A 15841-nucleotide genomic window follows, 5' to 3' on the forward strand; every position below is an offset into this window, starting at 1 on the left:
ATTGGTATTTCTCCTCTCAGAATTCTGGGATTCTACTCTATTCAAGGATAAGAAGGAACCACCACTCATTACATAGTAGAAATGTTTTGTAATTCCTCATATTTTGAAAAAGAAGCACAAAATGCAAATGACATCAGGAAAAAAGTGGATTTGGGCTCAAACCACATTTTTAGCTTATTACTCCGAGATGAGGCATAATAATTCCTTACATAATTTGCTTGTTTGAATATAGAAAAATTTTTAAGTTCTTGTGGGATATCTTTCCTTTTTATTTTGAGATAACTGTAGATTCACATGAAGTTGTAAGAAATAATGCACAGAGAGTCTCTTATTCTCTTTACTCAGCTTCCCCCAATGGTAACATCTTGCAAAACTATAATGCAATGTCACAACTGGGAAATTAACACTGACAAAATCTCCAGAACTTATTCAGATTTCACCAGTTTTAAGGGTCGTGTGTGTGTTTCATTCTATATAACTTTATCACGTGTAGACTCCGGGAACCACGCAGAGTTATCTTTTTAAACAGTTTCTGATGTTGGTGTTCTATCTTGTCCATATCTCTTAGATTCTCCTTCTCCTTTACGGCTGCCTCTTGGCTACAGTAACTTACTCACCTCTTCTCTGAGTTTTATGGCCTCATTCGTGAACCCTTTGCTGGTGGAGAACTTTGTATTTGGTTTGCTTTTTGCAGTACATTTATCCTTTCCCAGGAAAAGACACAAACATAAACAGACATTCCAGCACGCATTCACAGAGTTTTTAAAGACACCAGTGAGAATAGATTAATATAAATACTAAGCTTAAAAACTGTCATAGAAGCTCAGCCTTTAAAATTGGCTTATTAAAATATTTGTTTTTTTTTAAAGCCCAGATTTAAACTAAAGTTATGAGTTATAGTGCTCTGCTCAGAAAGAGTTTACTTTATGGTCTTTTTTGCCAGGCAAGAGGAATCTGGCATCTGTGCCGTCCATCCCAGAATACAGTGAAGCAAGGATGATGGAAACTCAATTCTTTCAGGCTCAAGACCTGTCTGAAAATAGTACAGTTTTCAGAAAACCTCAATAAAGTACTATATTTCAAATGACCTCAAACAGCCACTCTCAAAGACCCATCCCTCCAGCCCCCGCCCGCACTGGCCAGATACACAGCAAGACTTCTTCATGCAAGGTTGAAAGAATAACCACAGACCCTTAAAGAACAATACACCCACATCACAGAGGTCAGCTCCCTCCATTGGATCTTATTGACGGAGATGTTATAACAAAACAATACTTGTGTTTCAGATAGCTCAGTCTTTCATTCCACTTCTTCTGATCAATCAAAATCTCTCCTGCATGTACCTTCCCCATGGGGAATTCATTTGCTTTGGAGACCAGCTAGCATTCCAAATACAGCAGTTAACAAACACCTCCAGGAAGTAAATGTTCAGGAGGGAGGAACAGGCTTACACACTTTTTAGAAGGTGAGAGGGTCATACTCTGTTCTCCAAAGTTCCAAACTAAAAATTCTCAGGAAAAAAAAAAAAGTAGTTTGTTGGGTACAGTAACCTACTGAAAATCTATGCATATTGCAGGAGTCGGGGAAGATGTTTTCTTTAATGACAAAGCGGAGAAGAGGAAAAATGTCTGATAATCGTCACCTTCCTCCAAGCCAGGTGCCCCTGACTCTGTTCCTAAAGCTTCAGCATTTATTTAATGAGAAGACTAAAAGCGCCCTTTGAGATTTTTCCAATTAGATGAACCCAGCTGACTGTCCAAAGATGCTTGATTTATAGTATATTTGTATGTTTAAATACCAGACCAAAGAAGAAAGTCAGGATAAATATTAGCACCAGTCGAACACCATTTCCTATGCTCCTCTTTATATCAAGGGACAACTTAGGCTTTTTGTGGTTGTTGCTGTTCATCTGGACACAGCTTTTTTCATATATGTGAAAATATCTCATATTGAGACATTAAAATCACACACAATTTACTGAAAGTTCTAGAAGTTCTTTGCTGATACACGTTAACTAACACTTCTTAAAAATATCACAAATAATAAATGTCATTTAGCAACATTTTCAGGAAATCAAACCAATCATGATTGTATTTATACTCACAGAGAGTAATGTGATAAAAACAAACAAGCAAAAAAAAAAAATGTTTGCCCAACGTGCCTGATAAGTAACAACAAGGTGTGTCCAGAATTATTGGTGTATCAGAAATGTCCACATTTCCCTTCTCTTCTTGTAGAGAGTGCTTATCTATCTATCTAAAGAAACTGGCTTACTGGAATTAGTTATATTCAAGTATATAAAAATAAATAGGCCACCATATAGATCATTTGTTCTCCAGCTGAATGTGTTATCTGTTATATTTTAAGGATTTTTCCCAAAAAACTCTCAACACTTATAATAAATAAAAAATATTTTATTTTCATATGAATTTACTTGTGATCTATGTCTGATTCTCTAAGTTTGAGGAATGCAATTATTTTAAAATGAATTTTAAATGATCCCACTAAATTTTGCATTAAGGTAATACCTCCTGGTATTTGTTTTCAATAATTGTCTGGAGGGAAGTCTTAATGATAATTCTGTTGACATTTTCCTTAAACAAAGCTATACATGTATGTTTTATAAAGATGACATTCCTCATCTGTTTTGTCCTTACTTCAGATGTGCTGTAAACGATGGATGGTATAAAGGGTAAATGGAATTAACTAATGGAAGCTCATAATTTAGGCAGCAAAACCCAGAATTAATGTATTATCCCCCTGTAGCATTTTACTACTCAGCCAATCCAAACTTTCTTTCCTAGAGAAATATGTGATTGGGATACTTTCCATCTGTTTTTGACAAAGATAGAAGATTCCCAAAAGTTATTCTCTGCTAAAAATTCTTTCTTTTAAAAACCTATAAAACGATCATTATCTTAAGGGCGGCAATTTCATCAAAAGAATTTTCAGTGGCACAGAAATAAAAACTTGAATTAAAAAATTCACCTGTGCTAGATCAGTCTTTTGTGACCACAGCAAAAACATTTGAAGATATTATAGAACCACATAAAAAAAGAAATAGATAAGTTTGGGAGAACAGGCGGGGGCATGCTCTGGATTAATCTAAATTCCTTCTGTGTGAAGTAGAGACTTTAAAAACATTGCAAGATGAGCAGGAAACTAAAGCATACTAAGTAGTAAGCATCTTTACCAACCCCCCCCCCCCCCCGCACATATCTTGCACCTTCCCATTGACCTGGAGAACCCTTGGAAGGGAGATGCCCACTAGCCTCACAAAGCCTTCTGGAATAGAAGGCGCCTCGGGAGTTAGAGCTTGTCTAAAGGGACTTCCAAGGTGTCTGGTGAGAGTGAGCTGGTGCAGGGCTCCCTGAGCGCTCTTCCAGAGCACACCAGAGTTTCCAAATGCTCTCAGCAGCTGTGTCCCCTTCGCCCGCAAACCTGTTTCCCAGCCTGGACCCCTTGTGCTCTCCTGAGGGGCCGGGCGCTGGGAGGCAGCGCCGGCAGAGCCCCCTCCCAGACTCTCCAGGTTCAAGGCTGGAACCAGAGGCTCCCAGCTCTGAGATCCGTCCACCTGCCTGCGGGCAGCGGGTTTCCGAACCGCTGGGTGTGCTCCCGGCCTAGGCGCTCTGGTCTCCGCACCTCAGCCCCGGCCCGGTCTCCCGTGCTCCCCGGCGCAGGGCCGACCCAGGCTCTCCCGCTGCAGTGGCCCCGGAGCCACCAGCGCAGGGCAGTGTCCTCCCGCCCTCCCCACGGCAAACCTGGCCGCCGGCCGGCTCCTCTGCGCCCACCGGGCCGACCAAGGCGCCGACGGCTGGGCTCCCGAAGCGCGGGCCTGGAGGCCCTGCTCGAGCCGTCGGCGAAAACTCAGTGTCCGCACCACGAACGCGTTCTGCGGCTTCCCGGGAAGAGGGCAAAGCCGCAGCCAGGCGCAACCCGGCTCGGGCAGCCTCCCGGGCGGCCTTGGCTCCGGACGACGCAAAGGGCAGTGGCTTTCCATCTCTCTGCCCCTGCAGGCTGCCGGCCGTTCTTCCGATGCCCACTCTCCCGACGGTCACACACAGGCGCCAACAGCAGCAGCAACGATGGAAAGTACGGCTGTCACCGCCCCCCACCCCTCCGCTCCCGACTGACACCCAGCAGGGAAACTTGCAAAAGTACCCAAGGGTGCCCCTGGGACATGGGAGTTTCCCAACCGACCCCCTTCTGTTGCTGCGAGGAAAAAAGCACCCCCACCACGCCGCCGCGGCCCGCAGGGCCTCCACCAGGAGGGACGCGCGGGCCGGGCCGCCCGCCCCCCGCTGCGGAGGGCGCGGGTCGAGCGCACTGCACCTACCCTGGCGCGCGGGTCCGGACGTGGGTGGCGCGGCGCTAGTGGGAGGCAGACATGGACCACGCGCCCTCCATGCGCCACACGGAGAAGGCGTAGCTGAGGCGCTCGTGGGCCACGTAGCTGCAGCTGGTCATCTTATTGTCCATCTCGTCGCTCTGCAGGACCTGGTAGAGGAAGTCTATGTACCTGGCGGCCAGCTTGAGCGTCTGGATCTTGCTGAGCTTGTCCGAAGGCAGCGTGGGGATGATTTTGCGCAGCGCCGCGAAGGCCTCGTTGAGCGACTGGGTGCGCTGGCGCTCGCGCACGTTGGCCAGGATGCGCTGGCTCTGCAGCTCCTCGAAGGACTGCGCGCTCGGGCTGCCCTTCTTGCCGCGCTTGCTTGGGGTCGGGCTGCCATCTTCGCTCGACTTCTTGCTGTAGCGCCGCTTCCGGCCAAAACGCTTGGGCTGCCTCTCGAGCTCCTCCTCGCTGGTGCCCAGGCTGTCCACAGGGGACACGGGCGAGCTGGAGCCCTCCTCCATGGCGCCCGCCCGGCGCGCTTGGGGCTGGGGGCGCCGGGCGCCGAGCGCGCGCTGCTGGCCAAGCCCGCGGTCGCAGAGCACACGCTCTCCGAGTTGCTCGAAAGGCTCTGATTTCAAGGCCGGCTTGTGCAAAACCGAGGTCTCCGGGAGAGGAAGTTATTCTAACTTTTTTGGAAACTCTAGCCGGGCTGGGTTGCTAAATAGTTGTCAGGAGCGAGGGCGGCGCGCTGATTGGCCGCGGCGTCCGGGGGCAGGACGAGTTCTGGGGCCTTCGCCGGCCGCCCCCGCCCCCCGGCGCGGCACTTTCAGTTTTGCCTCCCCCTTCGGCCCCGGCCGCGGCGGGCACCCCGGAGGCCGAGCCCTTCCGCGCCGCCCGCGCCCCCAGACTGGGATCTGACCACTCTCCGGCCGCCCGGCGCCCTGGGCATTGCCGACCTGCTTTGTCTGCTCCTTAACGTGGAGATCGGGCCCCGCCAAGCTGCAGGATCTCCCCGGGGCGCGAAGGGCACGGGAGCTGAGTCCTACCCTAGATGCGCTCCCGGGAGGTGAGGACGAGGCGGGGAGCCCCGCGATGCTCCGGCCTGTGTGCTTCTTGGGCTGTCCCCCGGGAGCGCCGCGAGTCCGCGCCGCGGCCCGCACACTCAGTCTGGGGTGGAAGACGCTCGCGGGCAGGGGTCCCGGCGCCCGGACCACAGGCGTGCGGACACTCGGGTGCCCTCCGAGACGCCGCTGCCCCCCGCACGCGCCTCGGGGATCAGTGCACACGGGCCGGCTCTGCCCAGGCTTCGTGTTGGGTGGCTTTTCTCACCCCAACTTTTTGGGGATCCCGGCACCGACGCCCTTTGCAGACCTTCCTTCTAAGTGCTCTCAAACTTGAGCGCCCCAGCGAGCCTCTGCGGGAGCGCCGGTGCCCACCGCGCCCACCTGCTTGGCCCTGCCTGGGATGCCGGGTACGGGGCGGGGGCGACCGCCAGGCCCCCGGTGCGGGGCCCCAGCCTCTGCGCTCCCCCTCCGCTTCGCCAGTCGGCAGTGGCCCGGAGGGCAGTCTGGGGAACTGCACAGCCTCCCCTGCGCTGGGCGCCTGCAGACAGGAGGGCACTGGGTGGCGGGAGCGCGGGGCCTGGCCTCGGCGGGCGACACCGCGGACCCCGGCCCCGCGCCATCTGGACGCCGAGCGCGGGCGCGTTTGAAGTGGTTCGGGGCGGGGTGGGGGGGGGCTCTTTGTTCGCCAGGCCGCTCTGGCTCAGGGCCTGGAGGTGGTTTACGGCTTTGATGCCTTTGAACCTATTCCCAGGTGACCCGGGCTCAATTAGGCCCGGGCCTGAGCCCGGCTGTCAGGCAAGCCGCGTGATCAAGGGCGGGTGGGCCCTTTTATTGAAGTTGAAGTCGGGGCCGGCGGAGCGCTCGGCCTCCGCTGCTCCTCCGCCGTCAGGCGGGCCGCGACCACCGCGTTAGGAACCCCGCGGGCGGCCGTGCGCGGACCCCGGCCGCTCGAGGGGGACATTTCCCCAGCGGTGAGCGGAGCAGAGGTCTGGAAAGAGCAGGCCCGCACACGGAGGTGGCCACATAACAGCGCTGTTTGCAGTTTCTAACCCACACGCCGGCCTCACGATCCTATGACTAAAGGGTCCTGCCGAGTCCCCGCGCCCAGCCCCACCCCGCCCGACCGCCCCCTTCCCCTGCTCTGAGAAGCCTCGCAGTTTATCTGGCTTTCTGTATCCTTCTCCAAACTTTGAAAATAGATTTAAGGTACGATGGAGACAGGGAGGGAAGCCTGCTTCGCAGCCGTCCTGCCTGCCCGGGGCACAGCGCTTCGCCGGCTTCCCGCGTAGGAAAGGCCTGAGCCCTCCCAGACTAGTCTTGGACCTTGCGTCCGGCTCACGGCAGGACAGAAGAAATTTCTTGCTCTTTTACCAACTCCGTGTGTCCTTTAGCTTGGGGAGTCCCAAGACCCAGACCCCCGTTTTGGCCCAGCTTAAATGAGTGCAGTGACAGACACCCTCCCGGAAGCTGGAGGGAATTTAGGGAGGTGCAGACCCAGCCTGGGAGTCTGCTCCCCACCCTCCTGTCTCTCCTACTGATGATGGGCAGCAGAACACTTTCTGGAAGTCAGGTCTAAAAACCAATCATTTGCCTAAATTACAGCAATAACACTGGCAGGGTAAAGGCATACTGACAAAAGGCTGAAATCTAATGTTCAAGCCACACATCTCGTACAGGCAAGAGTCTCCTTCAAAAAAAAAAAAAAAAAAATCCCCTGAAAAGTTTCCCCCTGAAAACTTGCTCAGGAGGGCATATGACAAGCCGACAAGCCTTCGTGGTAATGGTTCTTCCATTGCACGTCTAATGTTACCAGAACGGTTCCTCTGCACGCATGCGGTGGGTGGGTGCTTACTCTCCTTCCCATCTTTCCTCTGTTCCTTCTGGAGTTGTAATTGCCCTTTCTCAGACTGTGGCAGCCCTGGTCTGTAAGAGCTCTCTCATGGGATGTGTAGGGGAAAGAGGGCCATCCACTCTGCCCTGTCCTCTAGTCTTGGGGTGGGGGGTGTGGGGGGGAGGGATGTGTTTGGTTTTGCTCGGCACCACAGTGTGTGGTCCCTGGATGTCTATAGAGTTAGGGCATGAGCATCAGTTTTCAGGAGCAGGCACAGCAGCAGCTCCTCAATTCCAGGATGCTTCTGGAACCGCTGTGTTCCTGGTGCAGCGGTCTAGAAGGGAGCTCTGCCTGGAGCCTGTTTACTCAGCTCGTGGCAATTTTATCATGTCCTCTAATATGTTGCTTCCTGAGTGGAGCAGCCAGTGTGGGCTGTTCTCTACAAAGGAACCCTGTCTGAGACCCCGCCTCTGGACTGGGGTCCAGAAGGTGCACACTAGGGCTCTCCCCAGGATGTTCCGCTTCTTGACATCACTAACATTCCCTTGTAATGTGGACTAACATTGGCCTTTGACACACTTTGATGCCTTTAAGATCAAATCAAAGTTGTTCTTGAAACAAACTCATCTTATGATTCTTTTGACTCGCAATATATACCAAATTTCAGTAAAAACAACAGTGGGAAGAGCAACCGTGGCATTAATACAATGGGAGAGAGAGAACAGGGTGTAGGGGTCTGGGAGGCAAGCCAGGCTCTTCTGCGTAAACTTTGTTTTGTAGATTTGACTTTGGAATCATACAAATGTTTTACATAGTTATTTAAAAATTAAATCAAAATGAAAAAAAAACCTAAAAATCAAAAGCAGAATGGGACAATGTACCTAATTTTGTATCACCTCTGTGTCTTTCCCCAGCACACAGAAATCACTGAAGAGAGCTATAAACACTGAAATTTGACTCTGCGTACTGCGAAGGCAAAAGGAACTGCAAAAAAAAAAAAAAAAAAAAGACAAACCGTTCTCAACATTCATGTTTCTAGTAACAATATTGCTATTGTCATTCTGAAACCGTGAGCTAATGCAAGTCAGTTATTATGTTTCTGTCTTTGGGAATCAAGATTTCCAGCCCAAAAGAAAAGAAATACAAATACAAAAGGAAAGAAATTCGGCAAGACCGTGCCATTCTAAATTTGTTGGAAATATCAGTCTAAACTCGTGATGTATTTTCTCCTCAGCAGTGCATTTCCTGGCCCTGACCCCTGGAAAGACCTAGAAACATTGATGGATCCAGTGGCAAGGAGCACCACTAGGGTTCAGATTGTGTTCTCTCCTGGAAGAAATGGCTGACTTCAGGTCTGGGGAAAGCATGTGCTAGATAAGCCTGGAGCATCTTCCTGTGTCAGAAAGCAAGGACACAGGAGTGGCTGCTGAGTCATAGCAGGACTCAAGAATGCACTGAAAGGTGCCTCCACAGGCCAGGGAGGGTGCCAGGGAAGCATCAATCGGAACAAAACTACAATGGATGGAAACACATCAGACGGTAAAAATCTGTGAGTTTCTAATGTTAATCGAATAAAAAACTTCCTGGTCCTCTTAGGCTGATGATGGGAAATTGAGTCATGATTTGAAAATTGGTAAGTAAAGAGTCAAGCACATAACCAGTCTTTCTTACCGAATTATACTTCAAAGTAACAGAAGAGTTGAGGAAATGTCTTGCTCCACAGATGCACTCCAGATAATAAATGAGGGCGGAATGGTGGGATTACATCACCATTTTGCAAACCTCATCCGTGCTAACAAACATGAGGGATTCCTACCAAATCACCGGCCTCTGGACTTGGCAGCCAGTCCCAGGAAATCCAGCACATACTACTTGGACAAGTTAAATGGTGCTGTGTGGATGCAATCAGATCTGGCACTCCTGTTCTCAGAACCCCAAAAAGGTTCATTTCTCTTTTTGTAAAAGGCTGTCTTTACCATGTTCTGGAAGGCTGTCCAGTCTGGCAATGAGAATGCCCTGCCACCGCTCTGACCTCCTGTCCTGGGGCTTGGGATCACTAACCCCCCCGCCCCGCCCCCATCCCTCGGGCTGCTGGTAGCTCCTCCTCGCACAGTGCATGGACTCAGGCTCGAGCCTGCCTGAAACGATCTGCCCTTGGGACAGCCACACGGTTAACCTTCTTGAAGGCTGCAAGTCTGTCTCATTTCTGTTGTCACACAACAAACCGCGCCCAGTCTTAGCAACGTAAAACAGCACCCGTTTCATTTCCTCCCAGTTGAGTACGCTGGCAGATTGTGCTGTGCTCAGCTGGGTGGGTTTTTGTCAGTCCTGCCTGGTGTCACTCCCGTACCAGCAGTCTCCTCGTGGCTCTAGCCTGAGATGGTCTCAGTAACAGATCTGGTCGGGAGGCTCTCAACGAGCTCACCTCTGCCCTCCTCCATGGGGCTTCTCCCCCGGGCTGGCTTCAGCTCATTCTCACTGTGGGCTCAGGACTCTGACCACAGTGCTCTCAAGCCTTTGCCTATATGGAATTTGCTGATCTCCCCTGAGCTAATGCAAATCATATGGCCAAGCCCAGATTCAAGAGTTGGATGTTAAAGAGTTGATTGGCAGCTCTGTGTGTGTGTATGTGTGTGTGTACAAGCATGTGTGTGCATGTGTGTGTGCCAGGAGTATGGATGTGTGTGTGTGTGTGTGTGTGTGTGTAGGTAAGACCCTGTGTAGTTAGTTGTGTGTGGGCGCACACACGTGCATGTGTGCACGCTGGTGAAAGGACCAGTTGTCACTCGTAGACTGACTTTAGGATGATCAGCTGGGGGCCTGGTCCTATTTGGGGGGGACCCCCAGTACTTGCCAGTGTTTTCTTTGTGACTGGTACTATCTCCAGAGAGGAAATCTTGTACCTCCTGCCCTGGAGCCCCAGCCTACAAGGAGCTCTCACCATTCAGAACGTGGATTTCCACACATTCGCCCTGTTTTCGGTACAGGCTCTCCCATTTCTTCTCCTCTCGGCACCTCTTGGCACCCCCATCTGAACTCTCTCTGGCTCAAATTCTCCAAGGTAACATCCAGCTCCTTCCAGGGTTGCACCTGGCCTCTTAGCGATGGGGGAGGGGATCCAAGCATGCATCTGCTCTTGACGTTGGCTGAGAGGTGGGTGTACATCTGCATGGGACTCAGCAGGCTTGCTGTCAGGGCCATGCCCGTGACCTGTGCTCTGGCCTCCGGCCCTCTACTGTCCGCCGAGTCAGATGCCACCCCTATAGGCTCCTTCCACCTGCCCAAGCATGCCTGCTGTGGACTTCTCTCCTGTTTCCTCTGAGATCTGGATTTTTGCCTTTTCTTTTAGCCCAATTTAGATGGATTTAAGGGAGAGAGCAGAAATACATGCATATGTGCAAGCTGTCATTTTCAGTTGGAAACTGCTGGAGATAATTGTTTAGAAGCTGAATGCAAGTGCAGAGAGCAGGAGGCGCACTTTGCAGGGCTCCATGGGGGCTCGGTGGCCGGGTTGTCTTGTGCCCCCTTCTGTCTCTACAGCTCTGGTGGGTAACGGTTCCCTGCTGATCCCTCAGGGTAGGAGACCCAGTGGCCCACAGAGGGCTGGGGCCAGAAGTGAAACCTCACCTAGTGACCTAGGAACCCAGACTGTGAAAGCTAGCTCCTCTCTCCCAGTTCTATTCCACTGATGGGCACTCATGTACCGAAGGGGCCTGGGTCCCCTGCAAGCCTGCCCGCCCGTCCTCCTCCACCAGGAGCCTTGCAACTGCGTGGATTGCAAGTTTATCATCCGGTGTTGTTCTAGCAGTGGCTGGATTTAATTTACCTTAACTTTAATTCATGAATCAGGAAGGCATGCTTTCTACCCCCCAACCCCCCTGCAAGAAATGCAACACATATATGCAAGTCCTGATTACCCAAATGGAAACCTCATTTCCATTGTTTAGTATAATTTGAATAGAAGTTTGCTCAAACAGTTTTTCTCGCCACCCCACTCTGTTTGCTTTTAATCTTCATATTTGTCATTTACATCTTCTGCCCTCTCTTCTCCTCCCCCCCTCCACCCCCAGCCTCTCTGCTTCAAACTTCACACTTTCAAATGGAGAGCTGCAGATGCTGTTGGCTGACGGGTGGAAAGAGAACAGGATTCTTGGTGGACGTCTCTCCGCACCCCACACTCTGGTTCCACCCCAGTAAGAACACACACCGTGCACTGTGGGAAGAAATTAATTGAAGACAGGAGATTATTAACACAGAGCCTTTTAATTAATGGTCACTGTGTGTCTAATACAGTGCTAAGAAGTGGAGTAGAGTAGGAGCCCCATAAACAGAAACTCCACAACGTAGCCACTTGAGGGATATGGAAGAGTATGAACCAGACTGTGGAGAAGCCTGGGGACAGAGACAGGTGGGTGTGGGGTACTGGGAAAGACATCAGCAAAGGCGGAGTAAATCCATCATCAGAGGAGAGAGAAGAGCATTCAGGCAAAGAGAAGAAAATGTGTCAAGACCCACAAGGGTGAAATGCAATGGTGTCCCTACAGTGGGGAGGTCCCTGTGGCTGGGAGCTCAGGTGCTCAGTGGCCAGCACTCTCTTGGCTGTAGGTAACAAAAATACACTCCAAATCTGCTTAACAAAAAAAGGAATCTTTAGTTCACTACTTAGGAAGCTCAGGCTCTGGCTGGCTTCAGGCTTAACTGGATCCAGGAGTTTCAATGCTCTTGTGTCTCTTTTCTCCTTCTCCATCCTTCAGCTCTGCTTCCCTCTATGTGTGAAGCTCACTTTCTCTTGGTACAAGGGGCTCTCCCCTTTGTGCCTGAAGATGACAGCCCTGCAGGGTCATATCTGGCAGGGACAGCAATGCTAATTAAATAGAGTCTTCTCTTCTAGCTCCAGCAGAGATGTCAGGCATAGGACCCTGACTGGCTGGACTTCTCCATGTGTCCCGGGGCCCAAGGGCCCTATTCAACCAGCTGGATTATATGGTTGCTCTCATGATGGGGTGGGACCGGAAGGGCAGTCTGGGGCCCTGAACGTGGGGAAGTTCCCACTGGAAGATATGCTGGACAAACAAGGAGTGTCCATTGAGGTGTGTGGAGGTACCACAGAGGAAGGTTGAGGCCAGGCTCTCAAGGGTCTTATAGGACAAGTTACTGAGTTTAGATTTCCTCATGGAGGCAATGGGAACCAAAGGAGAGTTCTAAGGAAAGAGGTGATGACCGACTTTTACTTTGAGAGCAGCTGGAAAAGGACAGCCAACTAGGAGCCTGTTGCAAAAGCCCAGCCAGCCTACCAAGGAACTGAGGAACCAAGGAACCACGGAACCACAGAACCATGGAACCAAGGAACCAGAGAATGAGGGAACCACAGAATTAGGGAACCACAGAATTAGGGAACCAGGGAACTAAGGGACCACAGAACCATGGGACCACAGAACTAGGGAACTGGGGAACCAGGGAACCAAGGACCCACAGAACCACAGAACCAAGGAACCACAAAACCAGGGAACCAAGGAACCATGGAACTAGGAAACTAGTGAACCAGGGAGCCACAGAACCAAGGAACCACAGAACTATGGAACAACAGAACCAGAGAACCACAGAACCAGGGAACCACAGAACTAGGGAACCAAGGAATCACAGAACCAAGGAAGTGCAGAACCAAGGAGCCACAGAACTAGGGAACCAGGGAACTAAGGAACCAGGGAATCACAGAACCAGGGAACCACAGAACTAGAGAACCAGGGAACCAAGGAACCACAGAACTATGGAACCATAGAACCAGGGGACCACGGAACTAGGGAACCAAGGAACCACAGAACCATGGGACCAGGGAACTAAGGAACCACAGAACCAGAGAACCACGGAACTCGGAAATCAGGGAACTAGGGAACTAGGGAGAACCAAGGAACCAGAGAAGCAGGGAACCACAGAACTATGGAACTATGGAACCAGGGAACCAGGGAACCAAGGAACATCAGTGCTGAGATGAGGAGGGGGCGGGACAGGGAGAGATTTAAGAGGGAGAAGATGCAGGATTTGACTTCTCTCAGGGTGATTGTGAATTTACCAAAGTTAGGCTTGGAATTAAGTAGGGAAGTTACATACACCCATTTCTCCCCTTGCTGTACATAACTATGTTTCCACTTTGAGATATACTAGTTGCGAATGGGAACACATGCAATTTAAACACTGCTTTATCATGTAAGGAAAAAAAAAGTTAAAACCCAACCCCAACCAAGCGGTGCAGAGAGACAGAACAGAGCAGGATGGTGAGGAGTTAGGATTCTGCTTTCTGTCAACGATTAGGGGATGACACCCCTTCCTCTCCGTGGGACTCTCTTTCCCCTCTTGTGAAAAAAATGGGTTGGGTGAATGACCCCTAAGGTTTCCTTAACATAATGATGTCTAGGTTCTATTTTCTGCAACTAAAATCCTTGTCTGGGAACTTAAGCTTCATGTCACACTTTGATGTTTAGTGGTGTTTTAGAAAGGGTGGGGGACGCTGCCAAGACATGGGGAGTGCGATTTTCTTTAATCTGTCTAAATAATGTGCAGGGAAGCCTTTGGTGACCACACATGCCCCAACCCCTCATAAAGTCCCTGCCCTGTTGTGGCCTGGTCATAAAATTTCCTGAAAAGGTCATGTGAATTTATCGTCCCCAATACTTTATAATTAGAAATTATGGTCTCTCTGCCACATGACACTTTTGAGCTCTAGCAGATCTTAAATTAAGACTATATAAATGTTTTTAAATGTTCTTCAGAAAACTTTCAATTCATTAGTTGAAATTTTGACTTAGGTTCCTGAATACTTACCTAAATAAACATATAGGTTTGACCTTAAATATTTTAAGGAATAAATTTGGAATCAAACTTGTGCATTAAAACTTGGACGATATCTTAAACACAAAAACATGTCAAAGAAATCCTGTGGGGGGAAACACCTCTGGGTGTGTGGCAAATTTCTCTTTTATGGAGGTCACCAGAACGGTGGGGAGCTGGGATGCAGTGATCAAGGGAGAGAACGAATGGATGTCCTTGTTTAAAGAAGAAAATGCTTGTGTGTGTGTGTGTTCACATGGAGATACGAGGTGAGACATAACTTCTCGTACGTTACACTTTTTCAAAGGGCTTTCAATTATTTCACTTGACTCTATTTTCCTACTTTATTTCTTTATCTTCTACCAAGAAAGGCAAATAACAAGCCAGGAATAGTGCGGTTTCCCTCCTCATGGAGAAAAATGGAAGGCACTAGAAGCATGTCAGGGGTGTGAGGCCTGCCTATTCCAGGCCTCTCCTATAATCCTGTCTTTCCTCTCTGGCCCTGATGACTTTTCCTTCCTCCTCTTCAAAAAGGCTCTCATGCCAAACCTCCCGGGAGATACTATCCGAACTCTGAAAATAAAGTGAAACTAGCTAGCTTTATTTTACTTGTTTGACCGATTCTTTTTTTTCCCCTTGAGGAAGAATTAATGAACACCACTATCAAAGGATGAAAGTGTCCCTTTTATTTCCCTGAGCCAGACAGGAATATTTCATATGTAAAATGTGTTATATCTCTCCAACTCTATGACCAGTGTAGATCCTCTACCTTGCCCCGCTAGCTCATGACCGAGCAGTTTATGCCATAATCACTCATATTTGGGCTGTGTAGAGGTTTGCCATTTAAGAGAAGTAAAATGATTTCACTAATTTTCCATATTTAAAATTATTTGGGTAAGGAATCTGGAATATTGTATTTTCTTCTAGGAAAACTCCCACATAATATTCTGTATTTCATCAATAGCAATGCAAGAGCAATGTCCACCATAGCCAAACTGTGGAAGGAGCCAAGATGTCCATCGACAGATGAATGGATAAAGAAGATGTGGTATATACATGAGAGATGATGGACTCTGAAAAACAAACTGAGGGTTCTAGAGGGGAGGAGGGTAGGGGGATGGGTTAGCCTGGTGATGGGTATTAAAGAGGGCACGTTCTGCATGGAGCACTGGGTGTTATGAACAAACAATGAATCATGGAACACTGCATCAAAAACTAATGATGTAATGGATGGTGATTAACATAACAATAAAAAATTTAAAAAAAAGAAGATGTATATATACACAATGGAATATTATGCAGCCATCAAAAGGAATGAGATCTTGCCATTTGCAACGACGTGGATGGAACTGGAGGGTGTTATGCTGAGTGAAATAAGTCAATCAGAGAAAGACATGTATCATATGACCTCACTGATATGAGGAATTCTTAATCTCAGGAAACAAACTGAGGGTTGCTGGTGTGGTGGGGGGTGGGAGGGATGGGGTGGCTGGGTGATAGACATTGGGGAGGGTATGTGCTATGGTGAGCGCTGTGAATTGTGCAAGACTGTTGAATCACAGATCTGTATCCCTGAAACAAATAATGCAATATATGTTAAGGAAAAAAAAAGAAGGTAGCAGGAGGGGAAGAATGAAGGGGGGGAAAACGGAGGGGGAGACGAACCATGAGAGACGATGGACTCTGAAAAACAAACTGAGGGTTCTAGAAGGGAGGGGGTGGGGGGATGGGTTAGCCTGGTGATGGGTATTAAAGAGGGCACATTCTGTGTGGAGCACTGGGTGTTAC

At 49.5% G+C, this 15841-nt stretch overlaps 1 protein-coding gene across 1 annotated transcript in view; it reads right to left on the minus strand.

Moving 5' to 3' along the window:
- The window catches only part of TWIST2 (twist family bHLH transcription factor 2), a 49662-nt gene extending 44674 nt beyond the window's left edge, over positions 1-4988 (minus strand). The window contains exon 1 of the mRNA XM_028105288.2: positions 4337-4988. Coding sequence (XP_027961089.1) covers positions 4372-4854 — 483 coding nt within the window. The 5' untranslated portion in view covers positions 4855-4988 and the 3' untranslated portion in view covers positions 4337-4371. The remainder of the gene's footprint in view (positions 1-4336) is intronic.
- Positions 4989-15841: the final 10853 nt, after the last annotated feature.

The sequence above is a fragment of the Eumetopias jubatus genome, unplaced genomic scaffold (assembly GCF_037043125.1).
Source record: "Eumetopias jubatus isolate StellerSeaLion01/CBP00866 unplaced genomic scaffold, mEumJub1_p1.0 scaffold_3, whole genome shotgun sequence".
NCBI lineage: Eukaryota > Metazoa > Chordata > Mammalia > Carnivora > Otariidae > Eumetopias > Eumetopias jubatus.